At 42.1% G+C, this 27,798-nt stretch overlaps 1 protein-coding gene and 1 long non-coding RNA gene across 4 annotated transcripts in view; one reads left to right on the plus strand and one right to left on the minus strand.

The window, feature by feature from the left end:
- LOC309373108 overlaps positions 1-13,112 on the minus strand; it is a 161,133-nt gene extending 148,021 nt beyond the window's left edge. Inside the window, exons 1-2 of the long non-coding RNA XR_014169783.1 lie at positions 13,014-13,112; positions 7,152-7,776 (exon numbers count right to left, since the gene is read on the minus strand). This is a non-coding gene — a long non-coding RNA (uncharacterized lncRNA). The remainder of the gene's footprint in view (positions 1-7,151; positions 7,777-13,013) is intronic.
- Positions 13,113-13,121: 9 nt separating this feature from the next.
- DICER1 (dicer 1, ribonuclease III) overlaps positions 13,122-27,798 on the plus strand; it is a 52,760-nt gene continuing 38,083 nt past the window's right edge. Inside the window, exons 1-5 of one of the 3 annotated variants that reach the window (XR_014167765.1) lie at positions 13,122-13,390; positions 22,417-22,483; positions 23,671-23,766; positions 26,032-26,224; positions 27,576-27,738. Coding sequence is in view for 2 of the 3 variants with exons in the window: in XM_081908567.1 (XP_081764693.1) it covers positions 26,081-26,224; positions 27,576-27,738 (307 nt within the window). In the remaining variant the exon portion in view is untranslated. The remainder of the gene's footprint in view (positions 13,391-22,416; positions 22,484-23,670; positions 23,767-26,031; positions 26,225-27,575; positions 27,739-27,798) is intronic. The other 2 variants (XM_081908567.1, XM_081908565.1) reach the window with 2 other exon arrangements.

Here is a 27,798-nt window from a genome sequence, read left to right on the forward strand (position 1 = left end):
TCTGAGTAAATATGCAAAGGATTGTGCTGCGATTTGAACTCTTTACAGACTACTGGCAACCTTTGGCTTATTCAGGTTTTGTTCTGTGGTGCGTTGGCATTTCTTTTGAGCAGGGACAATCTGAACATGGTGTTACTAAGACAGAAGGGTTTGTTTTTTAAAAGCACAGAAATAAGCAAGCACATTATGTACTCCTGGTATGTTTTCCCGGTCACTTCTATACACTGAATGTTTGCACTTAGTCTCCAAAATATTTTTTTAAGAATAAATAAATAAAATGTTTTATGTATAGTTGGAACAAACAGCAAAGGGGACGTGGCTTGCCCCCGCCCCAACCACTGATCTGTAGTTATCTTAAAAGGAGAGTGCAATAGTGAACAGCTTGAAACTTTATTTTCTAATGCCTCTGATTTTCAAATAAATAGATGGATTTTCTGTACTAAATTGGTTTGTTTGCCTACTTTCCTCTTCGAAATCTATGTTAACCTCTGCGTATTTAGGAAGTCAGAACAGCTTTTTGTACCGTTTTGTCACAAGCTGAAATAATTTGGTTATTATTATTATTATTATTATTATTATTATTATTATTATTATTATCATCATCATCATTAGAGTTTATATACTGCCCTATACCCAGAGGTCTCAGGGCACTAGAAAAGATTTGAGAAGAGGCAGACAGGTACTAGGGCTTCCAAGCAACATCTTAATCCATGGTTGGGGAGCCAATTTTCCTTCAGATATTTGCTGGACTACAACTTCCATTATTTCCTGACCATTTTTCAGGATGGTTGGGGCTGCTGGGAGCTGGAGTCCTACAAATATCAGGACCCCTAACCCTCTCTTAGTCCCTGTATGCAACCACAGGGCTTCCCAAAGTGTGTGGCCCGGGAGTTTCATTCAGGTGGTTTGTGGAAGTGAAAGAAGGAGGCGGCTTTATTCTTCCCCAAGTGAATAAACTTTGGCTTGTGCAGGATAGAGATAGATCCCAAGTTGGGGAAAGAGGCTTACAAGACACTTGAAAAGGAGCAGAGGATAACTCAAAAAGCATACACAGCATATCACGATTCCTAAACAGGCAGAGAAATCACTGAGTGGTCCACCAAGACCCTCCGCAATTTTCAAATGGTCTTGGGGCAGGGGGATGTTTGGGAACCCCTGCCCTTCTGTAACTAAGAATAATACTTTTAACAAAAATAAACACACACACACACACCACCTACACCTTTCCTATCACGTGTCTTCTGTTGTCTCCCATGGGTTGAACTGTAGATTGTAAGTTCCTTGGGGTAGAGGGCTTGTCCTCTGACACTTTGTAAAGTGCCATGCATGCTGGTACTGGTGCTATATAAATAAAAATATTGGGAAGAATTGCATACCGTATTTTAATTACTTACGCCAAGGCATCCTTAAGAAGCTCTTGCCAGTCTCTCCAGGGATGATGGGGTGGAGCAGGGCTCTGGAGTTGCACGATTCCTCCGGCACTTATGAGTTTATGGTGAACATCTGTGGCATGGGCACCTTGTGTGTCTGTGGGAAGGAAGGCAGGAAGGCCAAAAGTAGGTGGAGCCAGAGCCAATGGAGCCACCAAATTCCGCTTTGGTCCCCATCCCTCCCTGCTAAATTTGGCAAAGGCAACCCGAAGAAGGTGTCAGAAGCTAACAGCCAGTGCCAGCCCTAGGACAGGTTTTCAGTAAGGAGGTTGGGGCTGCCTGAGAACAGACTGAACATGGCAGGGCAGTGCCCTGTTTGCCCTATTGGGCCAGCTTCCCCTGCATGGAGGCCGCCTGAATGAGTGAGAACCTGGAAACTCAGCATTCTCACTTTGTGCCGGGAAGAAGTTTGCTGCAAATACACCAAGGGGACAGTGAAAGAGGTGTGACGTGAAACTGGGCCAAAGGCACAGCCCCACTGTATGTGTGTCCCCACTTCCTATGTTTCCATAAATGTGGCTGGTACCTTGCTCCAATTTAGCCATCAGTTCATCATTAAAAAAAATTATTGTAAGGCATTTATAAACGATGACAACTTGGTCTTTTGATTCGACTTTTCCTTGTATGGAAGTCACACTTACTGGGTCAATCGTTAAGGAAAGGGTTTCTGCAATTTCTCCTTTTCATAGGGGGTCATCCCTATGATCTCTGTACCCCACAAGCTCTTCATCGGCATGCTTCAGTTCCGGTCTGATTGACAGGACTGGAAGACCCCACAGGCCAAATCTGGCTCATAGCAGCTGGTCTATTCATTTCCATCCTGACATTTGATACATTACAGACTTGCCGCCAAAAATCAGTCCAGCGACACCAAATTTAATATGTCCGCTTCATACACCCTCCCCATGTCCGTGCATCTTCTCTCAACAACAATAGACTTGGTTTCTTCCCCTCCATCCCACCCCAATCTAGCCTCCCATTTCCCACTCAACAGCCTCACCATTTTCAGCATTCTATTCCATAGAACCAGCTAGTTTCATTAACCCTCCATGACATCACAGCAGCTCAGCAAATAGCCAAAGGTGCTCAGAATTTATTTTCATGGTAAAGGCTAAATGGCATGTTTATGGAGGTGGTATGTTTTTAATGCTTCCGTGTGTAAAATAAATTACATTTTAAAAACTAGCATACCTGTGACAGTCTCCCTGGCAGTTTAACTTTTGATGTTGGCAAGGGACTTTTATGAGAGGCAGCATCTTAATAATTGGTCCACCATCTGCTTTCTCAACTGGTGCACTCTAGAAAGGGCAATTTTCATGCGGCATTCTTGGATTGCTGCTGCTGGAAAGACTTGGTGAAAAAGCTTCATCCTATTGTTAAGATTCAGATCACCAATGCAGAACAGTTTATTTTAAAAAATCCAACTATTACACCAGCCATTAGGTTTCTTTACAAGCTAGCCTATCATCATGTCCTCCTCGCATCCTTCTAATTAACAGTGTGAAAAAATTGCCCCCCCCCCTCCAAGTGCTTATTTCCTGCTAGGTCTTGTTCTCATAAGCAGCAGGTGAAAGCAGTCTGTGTGTACTGTACTACTTCAGCAAAAATAAATCCCTTACGTTCTAATCTTGAAAACTTATCCTGTCCGCGTGGAGCAAAATTCTATTCTATCCCCACAATCGAGTAGTAAGGTTACTGTTTCATTATGCTGTCTCGTTACATCTGTGGCTTATAGAGTTACCAAACTGAAATACCCAAATGGACAAACATCTTGGGAGCTGCGCAAGAGAAACTCCCTCCCTTTACAATGTTACAAGCAACGCCAAGTTTTGCAAAGCAATGCCCAAGATTCCAGGGGTTTTGGCCCTCTTCCGCGGTCTGTGTTCCTTTGGGGAAATGAAGGTGCGGCAGAAAAGTTAGTGACTTTTAAGATATGTGGTTTATTCACATATATGCAAACTGAGTGTAGGTGGGGGGAGTGCAGAAGTTACTGGCAGACAGAGGCACCCCTGCCCTCTCTCACTACCTGCCAGGATGGTTCTGACCTTTGTTGTTCTTTCTTGTTCTCAGCATACTCTTCTGGCAAGCCACTCCTCCCCTGCTATCCCAAGCCTTGTTTTTTAGAGCCACATTTTTCCTGCAGCACAGTCTGCCAGGGTCCAAGGATTTCTCTGTGGTGTTGGTCATTAACACCTTTTGTCATGCTAATGTATCTATCCCAGGTGAGCCCCTGGCTTGAAAAGGAAGCTTAGCCTGTATTCTGCAATGGCCTGGAACCTTCTCTTAAATATTTCAAATATTAGCTAGATCCTGACATTCATTCATTTATTAGGGGTTTTTGGGGAGAGGGGGTTCCCCAAAAATTTGGGGGACAAATTTATAACAATACAGACTGTACAGTGGGATTCACGCTTGGAGCGAGGAGGAAAATTGTGCAACTGGCTCTACCGGTGTTTCCCAAATTTGAGTCTCCAGCTGTTTTTGGACTAAAACTCCCATCATCCCTAGCTAGGAAGAGTGGTCAGGAATGATGGGAATTGTAGTCCAAAAGCAGCTGGAGACCCAAGTTTAGGAATCACTGCAGCAGCTAGACTGGTGACTGGGAGTGGCTGCCGGGACCACATAACACCGGTCCTGAGAGATCTGCATTGGCTCCCAGTATGTTTCCCAGCACAATTCAAAGTGTTGGTGCTGACCTTTAAAGCCCTAAACGGCCTCGGTCCTGTATACCTCAAGGAGCGTCTCCACCCCCATCGTTCAGCCCAGACACTGAGATCCAGCACCGAGGGCCTTCTGGCGGTTCCCTCATTGCGAGAAGTGAGGTTACAGGGAACCAGACAGAGGGCCTTCTCGGTAGTGGCGCCCGCCCTGTGGAACACCCTCCCTTCAGATGTGAAGGAAATAAGCAGCTATCTTCTCTTTAAAAGACATCTGAAGGCAGCCCTGTTTAGGGAAGTTTTTAATATTTAATGCTGTATTGTTTTTAACACTTGATTGGAAGCTGCCCAGAGTGGCTGGGGAAACTCAGCCAGATGGGCGGGGTATAAATAATAAATTATTATTATTATTATTATCACTGCTCTACCCCATATACAGCCCTGGATTTAGGGAGGTGCAAGCTGTGCTCCCGCACAGGGCACTGAGCCGAGAGGGCACAAAATTGAGAAGATCCATACTTGAAAATATGGGGGCACCAAATTTTGGGCTCACAAAGGCACCATATTACGAAAAATGACCAAAGCCTGCCCCTGCCCTACTGTCAGATGGCTGGCTCAGTCCTTCCCCTAACAGGTAGACATTTGGAACCTTCCAAATGAGCAGCTGATGATGCCTAGTGGTTCCTTGGAGAAGGGCCTTAGTTCAGTGCATTGTAAAATGCAAAAGATCTTGGGTTCAGTTCCTAACATCTTCAAGTTGGGTTGGGGGAAAACCTTGCCTGAAACCCTACAGAGCCTTTGGCAGTCAGTGTAGACTAGGGGTAGCCAACATAAGGGCATCAAGATCTTGTTGGACACTCAACCTCCATCACTCTTGACCAGCAGTCTAGTGACACCTGGAGGGCAGGCACCCCATTGGGTACCCCAATGTAGATGATACTCAACTAGATGGAACAAGGTTTGACTCAACCTAAGACAGCATCCTGCGCTCCTAATTCTGCAGGCACCTCTGTCATGTGGAGTCCCATCTGTGCTGCATACCTGTCCATGCTCAATGTGCAGACATTGGGCGAAGGATTGATTGACCACGCAATATGAAGGGTTTGGAGTCAGCAGCATTGCTGTGTGAGTCAGAGCAGGGTATACTGGGCTAGATTTTCTCACCTGCTTTTAAGGCCGCTTGCTACGTTCCTTACCTTCTGCACACAAAGTTGTCCTGTCATTGATTCCTCATAGACATTAGATGCCCTTTTCTTTGATTTTATTTCCCTCTCTAATCAGCCCACGCTAAGAGGCACGGCACGTTCTTTCAGGGGATAAGGCTCCCGCTGTATTTGGTTAATGTTCTGCGACCTTTTAATCTTTTACAGACTTTTCGATGCAGCTCAATGCTAGAATTGATTTTACTCTTCTTTTTCGGGAAGGAGTTCCTGAAGCGGACATCTAGGGCCCGTAAATTCAGGCTGGCATTGTAAAAACCAACGTTACAAAGTGGGAGGCACTGACCTTTTGCAAAAGCGACAGGAGAACGAGAAGGGCAACAAGAACAAGATATACAAAAAGCAACCAGCACCTAGTTCCTGCGTTACACTCAGAACTCAGCGTCACTTCCAAATTGAGCCTGCAAGCCAGAACAAGCCCAATTAAAATTAATGAACCAAAGAGCCTGTACCTTAGAGAGAGCCTTCTCTCTTCCACGTTTGAGATATAAATGCACACATCTCCAATCATTTTACATAATTAAAAATTCCCAGTTTACAGATGGTAATCATGCAGTCTTCAGAGGCCTTTAGTGTGGCCAAAGGGGGTGTCCTACCTCCAATTTCCCCCCAACTGTTGGGTGAGCTGGGAAGGAGTGTGGTTGAGATCTTGGCTGTGTCCTGGAAAACCTGCTCCCTGCCTTGCCGGCCTTTCCCACCTGACCTGAGAGGACTGACTCCAGCTACATAAGCTGAGGCTGCTGAACAGACTCTTTGGGCTGGGGGCAATGTTTAAGGGAGGGGGTTGTTGTTGCCGTTATTGACATTATTAATTTTTTGTATTTTTATTTTAGATCTTATTATGATTTATGTGGTAATGGTTCAATTTGGTTGTGTACTTTTGACGTTTTATTTATTGTTTATGACTACTTTTACTATGTTTGTAATTATGTGATTCCCCCCCCCCTTTATGTTGTAAGTTGCCTTGAGCATGGATTTAACTATGGAAAGGTGGCATACAAATAAATTTATGTATGTATGTGATGATGGGGTGAAGAGTCATGTCTGTAAAAATGAACACTCCACTCCCCATAAGTGTATGTGGAGAGAGAGAAAGAAAGAGAAACAGAGAATAGTCTAGGCCCCAACCACCCCTGGTTCTAGTGACGCCTACTCAGTGCTTGCTTGCTTGCTTGCTTGCTTGCTTGCTTGACTGATTGATTGAAGTTTGATTGATTGACATGAAGTTTCTACAATAAGTGCCACACTTTTAACATTGGGGGGGGGGTCTGCATACTCTTGAGTATCCCCAGAAAAATCACAGCCTAGTGATAAGCCTCCATTGGGGAAATAATGAGGCCACACTTAGTAGTAGTAGTAGTAGATCCATAGATCTCAGGGTAGCTCACAAGATAAAAACAAAATACATAACAAAAACAACAAGAGCGAGCCAAACCAATAACCCCCTCCCTCCCACAACACATTTAAAAGGGTATAGGATGTTAATCAGCCAAAGGACTGGTTGAAGAGGAACGTTTTTGCTTGGCGCCTAAAGTATTATATTAGATTCTGTAAGAAGCAGAAGTTTTCCATCCCCATAGTTTTCTAACACGATCCCTGCTGTAATAGTGAATTTACCTGTTCTGAACTAAATTGTTTTTCGGGCTGAGAAACGTGCCCTGTGTTCTGGCAAAGCCTACCACATCAAACCTTCCCAAGGCAAAAAAACGGTACAGTGGTACCTTGGTTCTCGAACAGCTTAGTTGTCAAACAAATTGGCTCCCAAACGCCGAAAACACGGAAGTAAGTGTTCTGGTTTTCGAACGTTTTTTGGAAGCCTGCTGCTTCTGCTTGAGTGCAGGAACCTCCTGCAGCCAATCGGAAGCCACGCCTTGGTTTTCGAACGGTTTCGGGAGTCAAACAGCCTCCCAGAACGGATTAAGTTCGAGAACCAAGGTACCACTGTATAGCGGAAAATTAAAATGGCAGTTCAGAGTCAGCAACCAGGTGATGCTGATGTCACCCACTCTCACTTGGTTAAGGCACCGGGATGGAGGAGGTAGTCTCTGTCCAGGGCCTCTTCAAACCCGCTTCCTTCTGCAATGAGGCAGGAGGAATAGAGGAGCACAATTAAAGAATCCTTATCTCCCTATCACGTCTTTTATCATGGGTCTATAAATCCTCCAGGTTGGCCTTTATCTGAACTTCCTGCACATCATGATAAACCACCTCCTTTGATGGTAGCCTGCAAAGCACTTGCATGGGTTAGTCTTGGGGTTTGTGTGAGTTCCCCCACTCTTCCCACCTTGCTGCTATATTTTACTTTAAAAATACACTGAAGAATTCAAAATTTGCCTGACCTAAGCAGACGCACGGCCTCACATGTTCTGACCAACTCCCACGGCGTACAGCAGAACAGCTGCTCCCCTTCCTTCAGTCTCCTCACAGGACATAATTCTTCTTCCAGCCACGGAGAGCAGAACGATGCCCCTGGAATGAACCACAGATACTTTACAGCTTTAGTGATTAGTACCCAAGCAGCGCTGAAGAAGCGGGTGTAATTTCGGAAACGCACGAAGAATGGCTTTGGCAGTCCCACCTGGTACAGCTCAAAGTGCTAGATGAAGGCAAAAAATAAAATATAAATAAAAGTCTTCCAGCATCTTATCTGCAAACAGAAGGGTTGGTACATCTGTGGCTCAGATGTAGGGAACACAAGAGGCTCCTTTCTGGTGCAGCACTGATTAGAGCACATTTGCTTCAGGACTTTTGAGTCTTCCAATGTTCCCATATTGGAAGAACATCCATCAGCCCCATCCAACATGGTCAATGGATGGTGGGAGTTGTACTCCCACAGCATGTGGAGGGCATCAGCTTGCGGGCAGGCTGCAGGATTCTTGTGGGACAGCAGGAGCTTCCTTTGAGGTCTGTGAGCCTGGTTACTTTTCCCCATCTTCCCTCATTAAGTGTGAGTTACACATGACCCACCAAGGCAAGCACAATCCTCCAGCCATAATTTGAGACCTACCTGTCCCTTTGGCACGCCTCCATTTTTGCAGCCCCAACCAGTAGCAACAGGAGGTTGACATGGTGGGCTGAATTCTGGTAGGTTGAACAGGGTGCAGGCCTTTCCCCATATAAACCGTCCCGTTCATCATCTGAGGCCCTGATTTGTGTGCCACCTCCATGTGAGGTTCAGAGGGTGGCAACATGAGAATGGGCCATCTCAATAGTGGCTCCCCATTTGTGGAATGCTCTCTCCTGGTGCCTTCTATATATATATATATATATATATATATATATATATATATATATATATGCAGGTTTTGGTGTCCTCGGGTGTCTTCCCGTGTAAAAGTTGGGGTGTCTAGGCGACGTTTCGACGAGGTCTCACTCGTCATCTTCAGGCTGGTGCTTTCGGCTTCTTGTTACTGGAACAGAGCTCTGTTCCAGTAACAAGAAGCCGAAAGCACCAGCCTGAAGATGACGAGTGAGACCTCGTCGAAACGTCGCCTAGACACCCCAACTTTTACACGGGAAGACACCCGAGGACACCAAAACCTGCATTCCTGTACCCGTGAAAATCTACGAAAGCATATATATATATATATATATATATATATATATATATATATATATATATTTAGGTGCCAGGCGAGAACACTCCTCTTCAATCAGGCCTTTGGCTGACTAATATTCTACAGCCTTTTAAATGTGTCTGTGGGAAGGGCGGGTATTGTTTTGCTGTTTTGTTTTCAATTATTTACTTGTTTTATGCTGTATTTTATTCTATGAACTGTCCTGAGATCTTATGATGAAGGGTGGTATATAAATTGAATAAATAAATAAAATAAATAAATACTAGTAATACTACATACACCCTTTCCTAGAACATGTCCCTTCTTTTTGATTTACAGAACATACATTCTTAAATAACCAGCATTCTACTCAGATAGGAAAGGAGATGTAATGAAACCAACACTGTTTAGCAACATGGAAACAGTGGTTATTCATAGCCTTTACCCAATCCTCGTTCTTAGGACTGCAGGAAACTGCCCTATACCGAGTGAGACCACTTGTTCATCTAGCTCACCATTGTCTACACCAAGGGTGAGGAACTGCAGGTCTCCAGATCTGGGTGGAATCTTCTACACACATATTAAAAATGCTGTGAAAATGCTTTTAAAAACAAAGTTTTGAAAACTACATTGAATTTGACATAGCTCACTGTTGCTATCTAGTGTCACATTTGTATATTGCACTTTACAACACATTTGCAGCTGTATAGCTGAGTCCCTGGTTTAGTTTCAAAGCCCCCTAGTCCCAGCCAGCATGGCCAGTGGTGAGGAATGATGGCAGTTGTAGGTAAAACAAGTGGAGGGCCACAGATCTCCCAGCCCTTATCTCAGGCATGGGGAACCTTTGACCCTCCAGATATGCTAGACTACAACTCCCACCACCCCTGACCATTGGCCATGCCGGCTGGAGCTGATGAAAGTGACGCAGCATCCTCTGTTCCAAAGGTTCCCCACCTCTGCCTTGCTACACTGGCTAGCAGTGGCTCAGGTGTCAGGCAGGAGTCTTCCTCAGCCCTACTGGAAGATGCTGGAGAGTAAAACAAAGACCCTTTGTGGGCAAGGTATGTGATCTGCCATTAAGCTATGATGGCCCTTCCCCAAGTGATTATTCTTGTTCTTCTGCCTGTCTATATAGAAAGCTGGCTCTTTTATAACCTCTCCTTTATCCAAACAAGATTACTGCAATAACATATATGAAGTGCTCTGAACACTGTAAACATCATATAAGTGCTAAATAGTACTATAATCCTTTAAAATTGCATGGGGGTTTTTTTTAAGGAGATTGGACGATATACTTCAAATGGCTCTTTAATAGAAAATAAATTTAGCTTAGAAGCGTTCCACTGCAACAAGCACATTGCTAGCCCCTTACTGTTTTCTATGTAAGCCATTGGTTGATATCAAATAATGTGAAACATATAAATGCACAATTTAACAGTATCATTCTTTCCTTTACTAGGTAGCAACTCTTGCCACTGAGTAATTGAGATTTTAATGTTTACATGTGGCACTTTTAACAGATATATGGGTGTATGGAATCTAATTTTTTTTTCTCACTTTGGAGTTCTAAGGTATTTATGTTCCCTTGAATGAGACACTGGAATTTTAGAGGCCTCAGGACAGCTGAAGATGAGACTTGACACTCATCTCATGAACCGAAGGAAGGGTATATAGTATGGTAGTTGGAAGCAGCTGTCAAATCCTTTTCAACCCCCTCAAATGATCTTTAGTCCACATATCTTCTAAGCTGCCACTGATAGAGCCCCTTCCCCAAATCTAAACATTTTTTCTGCAGACTTCTGCTGGGGTTCTAAATTGTGGAGGGGACCTACACAAATAAAACACACTCCCAAGTGCTTGATCTTTTCATTAAGTTCTTGCTTCCGTCATTATGTTTTGTTTCCCCAATGCTGAGTATTTGCTGGAGTCTGTTCTGGTCTGTTTCATTATGTAAATTCCTTTTCTGCTTTAAGCTTCAAAAACAAAACAAATCTACAAGGATAGATGCCACATGCCACATATACAGCCCGCAATCTGAAACAAAATCACTTTGACCCACTTAACAACTGATTAGGCATATGTGGAAATCAGGATACTAGGAAATTACTGATGCTCATAAGATAGGGGCACTCCATTTTACAGTAGAATTTCAGACAAAAAAGAAAGGAGTGATTAAGCTCCTGCCTTGACCTGTCACTTTTAAGTGGGTTTGGCTGCAGTTTACAATTTGTACAGAGAGGGGCTTGCACCATAAGGCTTTGAAGAGAAGAGACTGCTTTGCAAGTACAGTAAATATAATTAGAATCAGGGTACTGGTCCCTTAGGGACTGAGTAGGTAAAATTATGGGTACTGTTCTGTGTGCATTTGCTTGGGAGTCTGCCCCATTGACTATAATGGGATCCGGATTCTTAGAATTGGAAGTGACTCTAAAGTGTCAGCTAGTCCAGCTCCCTGGTATGCACTAATAACCTGTATTTGAATAAGCATGCTTAAGATCTGCAAACAATAACACATTGAAGATCCCGGGCCCCAGGGAAATTAGACTGGCCTTGACCAGAGCCAAGGCCTTTTCAGCCGTGGCCCCGGCCTGGTAGAACGCTCTCCCACAAGAGATTAGGGCCCAGCAGGATTTGATATCTTTCTGGAGGGCCTGCAAGACGGAGCTGTTCCGACAGGCCTTTGGCCAGGGTGCAGTCTGACCTTTTCCCTTTGTATAAGAACAAGTATGAAGGGGGCCTCCCAGCCTGTTCACAGGCCCTTATATGATCAGTGAAAATAGTTGGTCCTGCCAAGTATTAAGTGCTCTCAGTCTTAACCTGATAACTGCCATTTGTCCAGATTTTAATTTGTCTGAATTAATTTTAAGATGTATTTTAATTAATTGATGCCTGTTTTTATGTATACTATGTTATTTATATGTTAGCCACTCTGAGCCCGACCCTGGCCGGGGAGGGTGGGGTACAAATAAAATTTATTATTATTATTATTAAGCATGTCAACATACCTTCATATAATGAAAGGCATTTGTAAGAATGGAATGCACACACACATTGTAGGTAGCTATGCTGTTTCATTAGGGGAAAACAGAAAGCCAGAGTAAATGTTATAATCCCTTTATTAAGATCAACCAAAATTCATAGTTATTAGCCACAATAACAATTTTCTACCTCCATGGTTGGAGGTAGTATACCTGAATGCCGCTTGGCGGGAATCACATATATGGAAAGCACTGCTGCACTAAGGTCTGGCTTTCAAGCTTCCCAAGCTAAGTGGGAGAGGACATCCCAGATAGAAGGAGAGTTTTTATCTCCATCCAATCTCAAAGGCTGGAAGAATTATTTAAAATTACCTTGTGGGGATGGGGGAGAAGTGTTTCATTTAGGGCCCCAAAAGGATGTCGCCAAAATGGAACTGGCTCTTTTGTTCCCACAGGCGTCAACAACAGTAATTTTCAGTTTAGAGAAAAGGCAAGGGTGTCCTTTTAAAAATGGGCTGGGGTGGGGTTATGGGTTTGCATTTTTTATGGTTTTTTGCTGCTTTATACATTTTTATGCTGTGAACTTAGGTTATAGGCACAACAACGTAATGTCAAGGCGTGCTTTTTTATATAACTAGAATACAAAGCTGAAAATGAATGAACTGCAGATAAATGTTATGTTCATTTTCCACATGGTCTGGGTCCTTCCCTGCCCACCCCCCTAATATTTTTAAGAGGGTCTCTTCTCCAGTCTTTAGAGTAGCTGTAGGTGGGGATGCAGAATAAGCTCCTCCTTTTCTTCCACTCTGCAGTTTCAAATCCAAAATCTTAGGTGCAAAATGCACCTTGGAACAATGGCAGTTTCGAACGCTGAGTAAAACTCATGGGACATCCATGCAAGTCAAGCCGAATGCTGGCAGATTCAGGGCAGAGCACATAGTCAACCTACAGCAATGCTTCCCAATAACTGCTGCTGGAAGCAACAGGGTCCCGCTTGCTGGTTTCCCAGCAGGGCTTCCCTTGCGCTCCCCTCATTAAGCCAGCGCTCTCGCAACCCAGCACCGCAGCCATCAGCGCACGCGAGCCTCTGCCCAAGCGAAGCCCCGCCCCTGCCCGTTTACGCTGCCTCCCGCCACCCGATTGGTCCGCCCCTCCACCTTTCACCTCTCACCCGGCCCTCCTCTCCAATCGCGCCCGCCGTTTCATCGGCGCAAACTGAGGCGAGTGTGGTTTCTCTCCTTCTCCCTCTCTCCCGTGCGCTGGTCTACGTATAGCGAAGGCGGCGGCGAGTTCCGGATTCTCAGAACGCTTCTGCGCCAGCAGCGCAGAGTCGGGCCCTATAGGCGGAGGAGGGTGGAGCTCCTTTTGCGTAGGCAGGGGCGGGGAGGAGGCTTGTCCTAACCGGGCCCAGGTGAATGGAGGAGCCTGACAGTTAAAAGAGGCGGCGGCGGCGGCGAAATGGCGGCGGCGGCGGGGGAAGGAGCGGCAGCGGCATAATGAGGCGACGCCTGTAACCGGGGCAGCTCCAGGCTGGGTCCCGCCTGGCAGGTAGGAGGCTCCACCCGGCCCTTCTCCTTCCCTCACAACCCGCTCGCCTCCTTCGCTTGGCTGCTCTTCAACGGGCCTGCCCTGGAGCCCAGCACTTGCCGGGGGGGGGGCCTTCCCTTTCTTTCTCCCCTCAGCGGAGCTGTGGGCCGCCGCCGGGTGGGAGGAGGAGGAAGGGCGCCTTTGTCTTCCTCTCAGCCTCGCTTTCTCCCTCCCGGTGTCTGTCTATGTCTCGCCCAGGCGGCGCGGTCGGGGCCTCCGCTCCGCTTAATCCGCCTCCTTTCCGTTTCCCTAAAGGGGGTGGGCGGCCGTGTCGCCTTTATTTCGCTTTATTTCCTCCTCCCCACACGCAGCAAGCTTCCTCCCGCTGCTCTTTGTCTCCCCGGGGATATCCCGCTTTCTTCAGTTTGGCGAACTCCCAGGGGGGGAAGAGGGGTTCAGAATTCCAATGTTTTCTCTATTTATTTTTTTATTTTTTGATCAAATGCTCTTCCCTCTCCGGCCACCCGCCCATGAATCTGAAATGCATCCCCCTTAAGGCTGCGTTGCTTCTCAAGAGTAGATCCACTGGTATTAACGGGGCCCATGTGAGCCATGTGCGCTGAGCGTGATGAACGTTGGATGCAGCTTATAAGTTTCACCCAGCAGTTCCGAGAAAGCACCCGTGCTACTGGCACATTTCTGTCTTAAACACCCGCAGTAATGCCAAATAAAACATCCTGTGTCTTTATTGTTTTAAAAAGAATGGTGGTGCTCGATAAAGCATTTGCTTCCTGTGGAGACAAGTCTTGTTGGAGTCTGTGAGACTCTTTTTCTCTCCATTTTATTTTTTAAAAAATGAGGTACGGATCAGGCTGTGGAGGGGAGGGATGTTCAGCGCCCATGTGCTCCTACGGCTGCCATCGTAGGAGGCTGCCACACTTTGCATTAAGAGAGCAGCTAGATGTGCTTCCTTGTCTCCCACCTCAGCCAATTGTGTGGGCCGTAGCAGGGCAGCAGCAGTAGAAATGGGCTTTCGCAGGCATGTTCTTTTTTCCTCCCAGTTCCTTGTCCTACTTCATCCATTGTCCTTTAGGATTACCAGAACACAATGTCCCAAGAAATAAGGGGTCTCACTATAACACTGTGGGCTTACAGGGGTTTGAATTGAAGTGAAGGCCATTGATCCATGTCAACGAGGCTAGAATAAATAAGAGATGTCTGGTAACCTCGATTTTTCCTGGGCATGCTGCTGCTTCACGTCTGTTCTGGCTGTCTGTCTCTGGCATTGTTGGGATAACAGGAGGGTTTGTTCTTTCACACACACACACTTACTTTAAATTAACTCCGTTTTCTTGGAATAAATACATTTTCCCTTCTCATCCCTCTGTTTGCAACTGAGCAAAAATGTGAATTTTATTCACTGCTGCTTCTAATGTTTCCCTCGTGGCTCCATGAGAAGATTGGAATTGTAACTTCATAGTGAGGGCAAGGTGGTGGTGGGGATTTGTTTACTGTATCAATCAAGCTTTAAGTAACACCAAATAATAAACTGGATGTTTTACTGTGGTAGAGTAATCTTTTGAAAGGCATGATTTTTAAAGCAGAATTCCCTTGATGTAGTGTAGCAAATTTTCTGCTGCTGAGTGTAAGGAGACACTAATCACATGATACAGAGGTAGTATTTTATATTCTGTATAATCTTGATCCATTACAGTCTCAGTAATGGGAAGAAGCTAGCTCTCTTCATGCTCATTATATTTGGGCTGTGCGTTCGATACTTTGCTATGGAACAGTGATCCTACAGTTTATCCAGTAGTATTTCATGAGGTTCTTTGTTCTTCCAAGCAACAATAAAGCAATTTTGCCCCTTGGTAACATTCTACAAGTATTATCCTGATTTACTGCTAATTGTATGTTATGCATTCTCTTCAATATACAGTACCAGCTATCACCTTTAAAGAACTTAAAGGATAAGTGAAAGTTCACAGCTTTAACAAAAGTGCCCGTTGCTAGTGCTGGGGAAGAGGAATTAATTCCTCAGGGGACTGGACTAGATGATCCTCAGGGTCCCTACCAACTCTACAATTCTGATTCCCCTTAACTATAGTTTCTGACACATGTTGCTGCCATAAGACCTTTGTCTTTTCACCCTTTGCCTTATAAGAATCTCTGCACCATTATTTCTTCTGCCGCCACCCTGTATTCTTTTCCCATGGGGAAAAGAAGCTTGATTGGTGAGGCAATTTTGGGAAGGCAAAATTACTAGCAGAGAAAGGGTTACTTAATCCCCTTCTTTTTCCTAACGGCAATTTCAAATGCCATGTTTGTTACAAAGGAAAGGAAAAAGTTGCAGGCAACGCTATAAAGCAGTCATGGGGAACAGATGATCCTCCGGAGTTGTTTGATTTCATCTTCCATCATCCTTGACTATTGACCATGCCAAGTGAAACTGATGGAAATGAACCTGACAATATATTCAGGGCCACAGGTTCACCACTCTTGATGGTATGTGTAATTTGTCCCTCAGAGTACAGTGGTACCTCGGGTTACATACGCTTCAGGTTACAGACTCTACTAACCCAGAAATAGTGTTTCAGGTTAAGAACTTTGCTTCAGGATGAGAACAGAAATTGTGCTTTGGCAGTGCGGCGCAGCAGGAGGCCCCATTAGCTAAAGTGGTGCTTCAGGTTAAGAACAGACCTCCGGAACGAATTAAGTACTTAACCTGAGGTACCACTGTACAATTCTACGCCTTGAAGGGCAAGTTGTGAAGGTTGGAAGAGGTTATAAAGCTTCTTTTTGAGGAAACTATCCAGAAGCCTACCGTACTTTCTATGCTGATATAATGCCCTGTCACTCGAACTGGCAACCCCATAAGAGCCATAGTATTTGAATGTAAACTGCAGAGAAGTGGATGTAATTGCTAGTGCTATGAATTGGTGGAGGTGGACAGGTGCTGTCAGGACTACAGTCAGAACTATCTATCAGGACTATGTGATTGTATCCTCCCCAAATTGAAATAAGCCTTTTAGCATTTACTGAAAATATATTAAATGGAAGCTGATTCTTCAACAAGTCAAACTCTAAAACCATCAGAGATCAGTTATGACACTGCCGCAATGTTAAGAGTGCCAAAAGAATAATTGCTGAGCTGACTTCACAACCAGAAATGATTAGTCCTTTTAACTATTTATTTGAACTCTGTTTTCTCTTCAGATCGTATAATTTTTTCACCTTTAATTAATTGTGTACCTTAGTTAGAAAGTTTGGGTATGAGAGTCAAATCATTTTTTTATTTTAAAAATCTGTATTCTACTTTCTTCTAGAAGGAACTCAAGGCGACTCGCAATGAAATGGGATATCTACTAGAAATTCAGTTAAAACAAAAAGTATACCTGATGCCAGAGAGCTTAAATATTCTAAGAGCTAGAACACTTGACCCATCGTATGACTATTATTTATTAAATTCATATCCTGCCCTTCCTTTGAATGAGCCCATAAATTATTATGTGCTTTGAGCTGCTTCCTGTGTACCTGAGAGCCCCTAGCTGGATTGGGGTGCGTATTTATGGAAAATTACCTGAAATCTTGAGACTTTTCTAACATTAGGAATACTGACCATCTTCTTGTTCTAGGTATTGTGCAAGTTTTTCTTCCTTGCTGATAAGTTATCACTTATCCAAATCTTATTTTTATGTAGCACAGGGGATTTATGTAATACAGTGGTACCTCAGGTTACATACGCTTCAGGTTACATACGTTTCAGGTTACAGACTCCGCTAACCCAGAAATAGTACCTCGGGTTAAGAACTTTGCTTCAGGATGAGAACAGAAATTCTGCGGCAGCAGCGGGAGGCCCCATTAGCTAAAGTGGCGTTTTCAGGTTAAGAACGGACCTCCGGAACGAATTAAGTACTTAACCCGAGGTACCACTGTAATCATACTGTCAAAGCAGGCATTTTTTTTTTAAGGGCAGGGATGGGGAACATGTGGCCCTCAATATGTTGCTGGTCTACACCCCCATCATCTTGGACCATTGGCCATGTTGGCTGTGACTGATGGAAGTCCAACAGCATATGGAGATTCACAGGCTCCCCATTCCTCTTTCAAGGGGAAGTTTGAAATTCCACAAGATTGATCCTGTCACAAAGTGGAAAGATCAATAAATTACGGTTATGGTTTTAGAAGATGCTTTTATCTGAAGCAAAACAATGAATGTCATGACAAGTTCATGAACTCTGGTGGTTGCAATCTAGAACCCAAGAGATATATTGGAGAGAAGCAGAGAGCTAGTCAGTGTTTCCAAATTAGGAGTATTATTCACATGCTTCTAAGCTTAGCTGAAACTACTTGAGTGGGTGATGCAAATGCAAAATTGGTATTCTGCATCCTGTATTTGGTTTCTGATAGTTTAGCAGTATGTGGGCCCAGCTAAACTAAATCCATGAGAGTGAGCTCGTTCTCTTCAGTCACATGTAACCTTTACAGGGCAAGAGCCGTTTAATACATTCCTTTTCTGATCTTGCTTAATTAGGCATAAATATGGAAGGCTAACCTGATCTATGGAATAAACCTCCATCCAGTAATTGGAAGTGCTACAACAAACTTTCTGTATTCAAAGAAATTGTCTAATAGCCTATAAGAGCACAGCTAGGTGTGCTTGAGAGGTATATAAAGTGAATGATGTGATTGCAGCTGAAACCTAACAACACACATTTTATTGAAACTAGGCTCTGGACTATAACTATTACATCAGCCCCAGTCAGGTTGGTAAAGGCTGCTTTAAATGATACAGTTGAAACAAAAGTCTTCCCCTGTACCTTGAAAATTAACAACAGAATGGCATGGCACCAAATACGTATTTATAAATTATATAAATAATGCACTGGCAAAATTTCTGTAGGGAAGAAAATGTGGGAAAATAAACTTTAAAGCACATTTCCTTCAAATTGGCGTAAGGAAATGAACAGAGTTCTGAAATCAGTGGCAACCATTTGGCTAGATCTCCTGGATATGGAAACATGTAGACTGACCATCCTTTCATGCAAGAAGTTTTCATGACTTATGCTCTTAAGGAAACTTTGCACTTGCATGCTGAACTCAGTTTTCAAATGTGGCATACTTTTTTTGGTAGCAAAATAAAATGAATAGATGATTGCACACCTCAACAAATCTACGTGCCATTTTTGGCTGACACTCAAGGATTACTGAAGTGCATGTGCTTTGGAGCCTCAGTATGTTAAGGAGTTTAACAATAGAGTGTTTTGAAAACTGAAGTAATATTTTTATTGTCAACTTCAATTTAAACATGTATTAACAATTTCTTCTAAAAATGTGATATTATCAATGTGTCACTTATGTGAATTGTGTATGAGTTCATGCTTATCAAAATAAGAAATAAATTGTTGCCGACCTGCCCCCCCAGTGGCGACTAGACTGTTTTGGCATTTCTATCCTAGTTTCTAGCACTTCACTGTTTTATCTCAGGGAATGAATGACCGAGACGCCATTGCTGTCCTGATACAACCAGTAGAATGGGGAATGGTGACAAGATCTTTTGTCTCCAGACAAGATATGATTATAGTCCCCTTTAGGGTAAACTTTTGAAGTGCCTTATAAAATTGGGAGCCTTATGAGAATTACTCTTGTGACCCATGTGCTATATGTATGTTATTTCAGGCCTCAACAGTGGATATTGTTTCCCCTGTACAAGAAGATAATTTATAAATTGCCTTTGGCCTCCAGAAGTTGCTAAATTTGCTCACATTAGTTGCCCAAGTGGGGAATTCTTCAGCATCCAGATTGCAGTTGATACAAGCCTCTCCAGCTGTATGCACAAGACTCTTGGTTTGAGCAGGAAACATCCATGAGCTGTAACTAGCTTGATCTCTTGGAGGTTGTTCTGGGGCTGGGAGCTTTCCAGTTGGTGTAGGGGAGGGGTACTGTGTTCGGGGGGGGGGTAGTTTCCTAAGTTTCAAGACCCATGCCATGCTATAGGTCTGGGACATTTAAGCCCATGTTTAAGAAAATTAGCTAGGGCTGATGATGTCTGCATAGAAAGTGCTTGTTTAAAGGGCTTTCTTGGTGAGAAATGTGGCACAGCCATTCCTTAATGAGTTGAACACACATTTCCTTTGAATAGTTTGGCAGTTTGCCAGCTCCAACTCAGTAGTGTAGAAAAGAGAAGTATTTGATTTACATTTATGCAAATCTTGTGTCTGGAAAACACACATAGGCAGCTGCTATGCTCCCATGAAGTAAAAAATGGTTGAGGCTCTGAAAAGACCCCAGGTCTACCATTTATTTGCCTCTAGTGTTATTATGGAAAAGGAAGCTTAGATCAGTGAGTCCTAAGTTTATAAAGTATGGAAAAAACTGACTCTGCAGATCTGACTGCAAGATTAGTCTCAATTTGGTTTATCACCTTTTTTCCCCTTAAGTGAATGATTTAACAATTGAAGGAAAGTGATAAAGGTATTTCTAGTTTTTGTGTTCAAAATCTCATATTTCACATTATTATTTGAAAGTAATTGCATCCTGAAAAATCCGGTGCATTTTTTAAAAAAGCTTTTAATGTTAAACTTTGATAGCTTTGGAATTCTAAAATTTAAGTAGGTTTCATTATACTTCAAACTAAGGAGTTGCCAAATTTCAGTGTCTGCATTTTAAAGGACCAGCACTAAGAATCAATATGGAGCCTTTAACATTTACAATATTCTTAGAGCATAGGATTTATTGGGTATGTATGCTGGGATTAAACTAGCAGTTGCACAAATAAAAACACATTTATATGACACACATGGCTTTGTACTATGGTCACACAATCTTTCTCCTTGCCTTGAGCAAGGCATAAAGAACTAAAATGGAAAACAGCATGTTCCGTACTTAGCAGATATTCCTTTTCCTTACATTGGATCTTTATCTGTAAAGTAAATTTACTGGTGAGTGGTGCTGCTTTAGGACCAGGAGTATTGCTTCTGTGAGGCTATGCTTCCTGGCAAATGGTATATGACTTTGACTATCAAACAGAAGCTAGCTGGCTGGCTGGCTGGCTGGCTGGCTGCCTGCTGCAACAGGCCTTTTGTCCAGAGGAGAGCACCAACACAATCAGCATGGTAATATGATGTAAGCTTGCACTTTCCTACTAGAACTTGGCTCAGTCTTTTGCATGAAGCCTGTCTAGCAGTATGTTAGCTTAGGAACTGGGCTTGCTGCACCGAGGGCAGCAGTATCCAGTTAATATTTTTCTGTCAGCTACACTTCTACTCTTCTGTTTACACCACTTTTGAGGAAAACTAATGGCCCCCATCTTAATCTTAAATATTTTGGCGATTGAAATGATGAGTTACCAGTGTCAAGGTGGGACAGACCAATGAAATGTTTCTGTTCAGACAAATGTTCTGATTGTAATGAAAGGCAGCATTACCTTTTATCTTGCCAGGGTAGACTAAATTCTGTTTTAATTCAGTGAAATTTTACAGGATTGAAAGCAACCACAGGGGTGCTGTGGAGAAAGGAAGCAGGTTTGTGTTCATTGGCATAACCATACCTATTTATTACAGAAACATTGGGCAGAAACTACAGCTGAGATTCCTGTGGTTTTGCCATAGTTTTAGCAAGGGCAGCCATCTGCAAACTTTTCAAGGTCTTGTATCTTCACTTGGTTTGCAGTGTGGAATAATCAGTTGACCCACACAATCAGCATGGGATTAATCAGGATGGCGAATCTGTGGTCCTGCAGATATGGTTGGACTGTCATTTCCATGGTGGCTGGAGATGATGGGAGCTGGAGTCAAACAACGTCTGGAGGGCCACAGGTTCCCCATCCTGCTTTAGCGGGAAGGGTATAATAAATTTATGAGGAAAGAAGATGGTGTAGTCTGACACAAAATAGTGTGTTATGCTGTGTGCTGAATTTCTGTCACAAATTGGGGCTATGTTCATTGCAGAAGGACCATCTAAATTGTTATAGTGTTCCATGCCACCCCTTGATCTGGGTTACAGCTGAGATAGGAAGATTAACAGTTCTGGCTGGATATTTTGTTTTGGTACTTTCCCAATGTGAACCTGAATACCCACACCCCAAAGCTGCTGTTGATAATAGCCTCAATATTCTTCACTGATAGTGAACTGCTTTTTCAACTCCTGTGGATGAATTTTGTCTTGCTCTTTGCTAAATAGGCTGTTTTTGGACTACGCAGACTAGAAGCATGCTGTTAAGAATTTGATTTCACTTGGCTAAAATGCATGGGAAATAGAACAGTTAAACTGAAAAGCATATTAACATTTAATTTTTAAAACCAATGTGTCCATTGATTTCTCTACCATTCTCGTAGTGAAATGGGAAAAGGGTTGTTGATACAGTGCCTTGTTTTACATGAAGACACACAAATGGGCAATGAGGACACACAAATGGGCAATGGTTATCTGTTTCGCCATTTTTCTCAGTATGTATAATAAATAATGTGGTAGTTGTGTTTGAAATTTGCAATAAAATGGATGCCAGTCACTTCTGCCCTGTAGCATAGGGCTGTTTTCAACTAATGAATCCCGTCAGTGGAATCCCTGCGCAAGGAACTCGGCTTGCATATCAGGGCTCCCCCCCCCGTGCCCCCCAAATGGCTTTGGTGGGTCAGGAGAAACCCCAGAACAGCAGATAGCGTGAAGTGGGGAAGACAGTAGGAATCGTTCTGTCTGGCAGAAGGATTGCCTTAGCACAACTTTGAATTCCTCCAGAGTGAATATTAAGTTTCCCTAAGATTTCATTTTCATAGTGACAGCAAGTGAAGTAGAACCAGTTGTAAACCTAAGTGATGTTAGTGAACAATTGTTTTAACAGGTAAAGTAGAAAATAAGCAAATATGTTCAGGCCCTTAAGCTGATCTTTCAGACACTCACTGTCTGGATCCTTGGCCAAAAAGGACTTTTGAAGGGTAATGTGCTGTTCCCCAGAGCTAAACATTAAAATGCAAGGATGAAGAGTATTACATGGTGTGGTTGGGTTTTATTAGTGTTTTTGAAAATGTGCTCTTTTTATTGCCTTCTAGGATATCTAGGTTTGAAACAAAGTTACAGTCTTGGAAACTCTGGATAAGCTCAATATCAAGATTCAAGGTAGAAAAATGCTTATGTGTGCTCCTTAATGATATGGTCTTAACTTTTAAATGCTACTTGGGGTAGAAGTTCTCATTAAGATTGTTTCCTTTTATTCTGACTTCGTTTTAACTTTTAAAAATGACCTGCTATCAGCATACTATCCTCCCCCCCCGAACAGTTCATTAGGAGTAGGAAATTGTCTTTCATTCAGTACCTAAAATGTAAAACTTAGACTCTATATTGTGGTTACCAAATCCTTGATGATTTTTACCAGTATGGATTTTTTTTTTTTACATTTAAAATGTAATGTGGCATGATGATCTTATTAAATTCTCAAGGATAATTATTTAAAAATGGCATCCGCATTTTAGAAAATGATTATATGTATCTTCTACAATGGCTGGGAACCTTGCTGCTTTAGTCATTTTGATAAGTATAAATATACACGTTCTTATTCAACCTGTAGAAAGAGTAGAAGCCATCATCCCTGCTGCTTCATATGTAAAAAGGACTCACTTTTAAAACGAATATTTGTGTTTATTTAATGGAGAATTATTACGCTTGTTTATTGTTGTATATTGGCCATGTTCACCATTTTTGTATTACTCAATTTATTGACATTATAAAATAAAGCTTGAAGAGTTTATCCTTTTAATAACAATATTTTTCATTTTTATTGGGGTGGTGGAGGAAATATTCATTCAGGAACTTCTATTATCCCAGCTTCTAGATACAAGGGATTTGTGGTGTAACACAGGGCTTACCCTGATAATTTTCTTTACTTAGCTTTAAAGCTCTCAAATCTAGCAAAAACTATTTAGGGTCAATATGGTCACTTAATGCATTATTTCCTCCCCTTCCTGCATAGGTGGCTCCTTATACAGGAGTTCCTTTGGGTCTTTCCATCCTCATCATTGTCGGCCCTCTCAAAAAATGACATTTTGGGTTGCAAGGAGGGCTGGCACATCCAAAGATGGATTGAACTATCTCTTTTCTTTCTACCCCTTATTGTTTTTATAACACTTTATTTAAAATTAAATAACACAGTTTATGTACATGAGTTATCTGAGTATCATAAATTGTTCTAAAGAGAAACTACAAATAGAAATCCACTTTTGACTGAAATCTTGAATAGAATCTTATTCTTAATAATTGTACCAGTATTTTAGCTCTTCACTAACAATTTTCTAATATTGATTGAGCAGGAGCTGAGCAGCAATGTGGTTAGCCTCGAAGCAGATATAATGGTGTCAAAATGCAGTTCAGAGAACATATACTTAGAGGGCACAGAAACTAATATGGTAAGTCTGTATCTAATTTAATCAGAAATCACTATCTTTTTAAATAGTCTATGTAATGCTTGCATTTCTTTGGAAGAAAACTTCAAATCACATTGCTCAATTTCTCTTACGACTATTGGGAGGAATTCAGCATTGGGCTTTTCTGATCATTCCATCAGCACAAACATTTCAGCTTGCCATCGGAACCAGAGGCTTCGCTCAACAGCAGTAGCGAGTAGACCCCCATCGCACCCGCACCTCCATCCCCTCAAGCTTCCAAACCCTTTTACAGGATCGTTCGCCTTTGGGGAGATACGCCAGGGTGCCGCTGGGTCCCCAGCACCCAAAACTTCCCTTTGGGGTTTTTTCTGGAGCTCACAGCGCCTTTGTGAAGCTCCAATCTCCTGTTGAGCTCAGATTTTCCCGGAGAGGTTAAATCTGCGTCTGAAATGGCCCCCACAGCCCCCATTTTTTTTGGAATTGCTGTATATTGCTAATAATTCTAAAAACTTTTTGGGTTTCTGAAAAAGCAATCTATATTGTGTTAAATTGAGGAGTTTAGTTTTGAAACTTTATATACCACTTATTATTAAAGTGGTGATAGTACTGTTTCGTGGTTATGTTTATTGGTTCATAGCTTTTCCAATATCTAGGTTTTCTTTTCTGTACAGAGAAAACTGGTATAATTAAGTACTTGCAACATACTTGTTTGGAGTTAATGCCCCCTTAAAATAAAATCAAAACTGGTATAAAGAGAATTGAACTAATGCAAAGCACAAAATATATGTATGACTTTATATTGAGCTTAGTCCATGAATTCTATTCTTGTGGCAGCTGGAAGTTAATATCACTATTTACCAGTGTGTGCCCTGTATCTTAACAATGGTTAAGGGATCAGGTAGGGTAAAGCAATTGCAAACTATCTTCCCCTGTCAAGCATTATTTCTCTCAATACCTTCACATAGAATTTGCACTCTAGGCAGAGATTGGATAAGGTTGTAGGTGGTGATGTGGCTTATCCTGCAATTTCACCAATGCAGTTAGAGGTGATACCTATTTTGAACTTTTTTTGTGGACATTTCTCTTTAAAATAAGTTCTCAAATCACTTCACAATTGTTTAGTGATTGTTTGACATTAATAATACTAATTGCTTATAGCAGTGGTTCCCAGTCAGCTAAGTACTGCGGACCCCCTGTTTTTCAAAAGCCAAGTCATGGAACCACTACTTTTGAAAATGTTGATATCTCTATGGTGATTTTTGTTATGGTAATACACACCTCCTGAGTGGGTTATGCAGAGCCTCTGAGTTCCGCAGACCACCAGTTGGGAACCACTGGCTTATAGCATTAGTATCTTTTCAAAGTGCAATTAAATGGAGCCTCTCCCCCACACCGCCCCTAGCAATCTACGGTGAGAACGTAGTGGAATAATTGTTGTTAAGTGCTGTAGGTTGAGAGAACATTCCAGTTTAATTTGGAGAATAGCAAGGACAGGTATAACTCAGGATTACAAGTATTTTCATCATCTGAGTTCCTCTTCATTTAACTGCACTGAATGAGAATATTATAGGGAAAGTGGGTACTGCCTTGTTTGCTGGGTATATCTGTGGTGCTTTCCATTACTTGTTTGGTCTCAATTTTTCAACCGTGGCATGTGGAAATAACCTTTCAATTATTTACGGATTTTTAAAAACGTTATATGATATTCTTTGGTGTACTGCACAAGACCATAAGGAGGTAGGTATGCAAAATTCAAGTTGAAAGTCCATGAAATATTGTTGAGTTAGTCCTTAAGTGATTAACATAATCTATCCAGGATGGAGAGCTCATATAATGTAGTGGTGAAAGAGCAATGATCTGGAAGGTTGCCAGTTTAATCTTATATTTGCTACTAACTCCTTAAGTTACTTTAGGCAAGCCACTTTAGGCATTACCTAGTGCCCATTTGCACTACTTACATAGCTGTTGTGAGTATTTACATAGCACTTGCAGTGAGATATGATTTATATGACTCGTTTCGAACATTGAGAACACTGTGCAAATACTCCTTTTATTCTATTATTATTATTATTATTATTATTATTATTGATGGCATTGCTGCCTGTATTCAACTGAATTTTATCATACGTTAAGTCTGGAATATTGCCTTTAGTTTGTCTTTGAAGATTCCATGGGCATATTTAAAAACGTAAAACCTGAGTGGAAAAGTCATACTGTAAACGTTTTAGTTTTTATCCTGTAAGATATGATTAGTAACTGGTTTCAACGCTCTTTCCCCCCTCACAGTAAGCTGTGTTGGAACAAAAATGCAATGAAAGAAACACTGGATGAATGAATGAAAAGCCCTGCTTTGCAGTTCCTCAGCATGGCAGGACTACAACTCATGACCCCTGCTTCCTCACCAATGGGTCCTTTTTTTGGACTTCCATGGCAACAAGAAGCAATTCATGATAATATTTACACACCAAGAAAATACCAGGTACTAATGACAATGTTAATATTTGTTAAGCAAAATGAAATCTGGCTGCTTCCTGGAGACTGACCATGAGGCTGGTATCCGACTTACATGCATTTCCATTAGAATGAACCACAGTGAAAATATACCCTTTTCTCTTCTTCACTAACACTAGAAGCAGTGAAGATATCAGCACTAGCGTTTTTGGCTTACTGAGATAATTTATTATAGCGCCAGTAATTAGCTTGTCACACTTGAGGGATATTTGACTAAGCAGAAGAGTATTTTATTAAAGTGCTCATAGTCTTACCATGAAGTTGTTACTTTGATGAAGATTAAATAAATAAGAGTGAATGAAAATATGTGAGGAAACATCCGTGACAATAAGCAGTCTTCCTCTTTGCATAAATGGAACTATTTTCTTTTCTATTATCATTATTGTATGTCACCTGTGTCTTGCCTTTGTCATGGGCTGAATGATTCCAGCTGCTCAGCCCCTCCCCTGCCTCAGAGGACTTCTTCTGGTCTCTTCTGCCTAGTAGGCAGGAACTACGTGGAAACACCAAGAAAAAACTAAGATGAGCGCAGGAAATGCCACTTGTATAATTCTGCCATCATATGATGTTTCTGTTCTGATATCAGACTTAAGTATGATTTTTATTTTGGAAGTCTTAAAACAACTTTGAGAGCCTCTAAGGCAGGCATCCCCAAACTCGGCCCTCCAGATGTTTTGGGACTACAGCTCCCATCATCCCTAGCTTACAGGACCAGTGGTCAGTGATGATGAGGATATATGGGGATATAAAGCGGAACATAAGCATTCTAAATAAATAAGAGCTCAGTAAAACTTTCAGAACTGCATGTTTCAAGAACACTGCATTTTAAAGTGATTCTGGCAAATTACAACTTTTATGAAAAATTCACACAATGTCAGTTGTTTTAAAGGTTTGACTACTAAATATTTTAGAGCTGATTTAGGTAAGCCATTTGTTGCTCATACTGAAGTCTTTATGTAACTACTCCTGTAAGCTCATCCATGCAACCAAGTTATATTAGAATAGGATTTCAGGGGATAAGGATCTTAAGGTCCTGTTGAAAACTTTACATGACAGTTTGCTGTACTGCAACTATTCCATGTGTAAAGCGTTCACAGAAAAATTCCAAAAGGTATATCACAGGGTGGAAGGAGAAATGTCAGATAGACTTTTAGATGTTTTAGGTATGCAGTTCATTGACTTTCTTTGGCTGATACATCAGAGAGACATCTGTGTCTTGGATTGTCTTTCATTGAGTCAGCTGAAACCTGCCTACATGTAATTTTAAAGATTCTTTTTTTAAAAAAAAACGTTTTGTATTTTTGTATTTGCCAATACAGGTTGAACTGCTGGAAGCAGCTCTGGATCATAATACAATAGTCTGTTTAAACACTGGCTCAGGGAAGACTTTTATTGCAGTACTACTCATTAAAGAACTGTCTTATCAGATCAGGGGAGATTTTAACAAAAATGGAAAAAGAACAGTATTCTTGGTCAACTCTGGTAAGGAAGTAATACACATTTTTGTACGGGACATAATTGATAAGGATTGGATAAGTGTTC

Source organism: Podarcis melisellensis, assembly GCF_964234715.1.
Source record: "Podarcis melisellensis genome assembly, chromosome: 1".
In the NCBI taxonomy this organism is placed as follows: Eukaryota; Metazoa; Chordata; class Lepidosauria; order Squamata; family Lacertidae; genus Podarcis; species Podarcis melisellensis.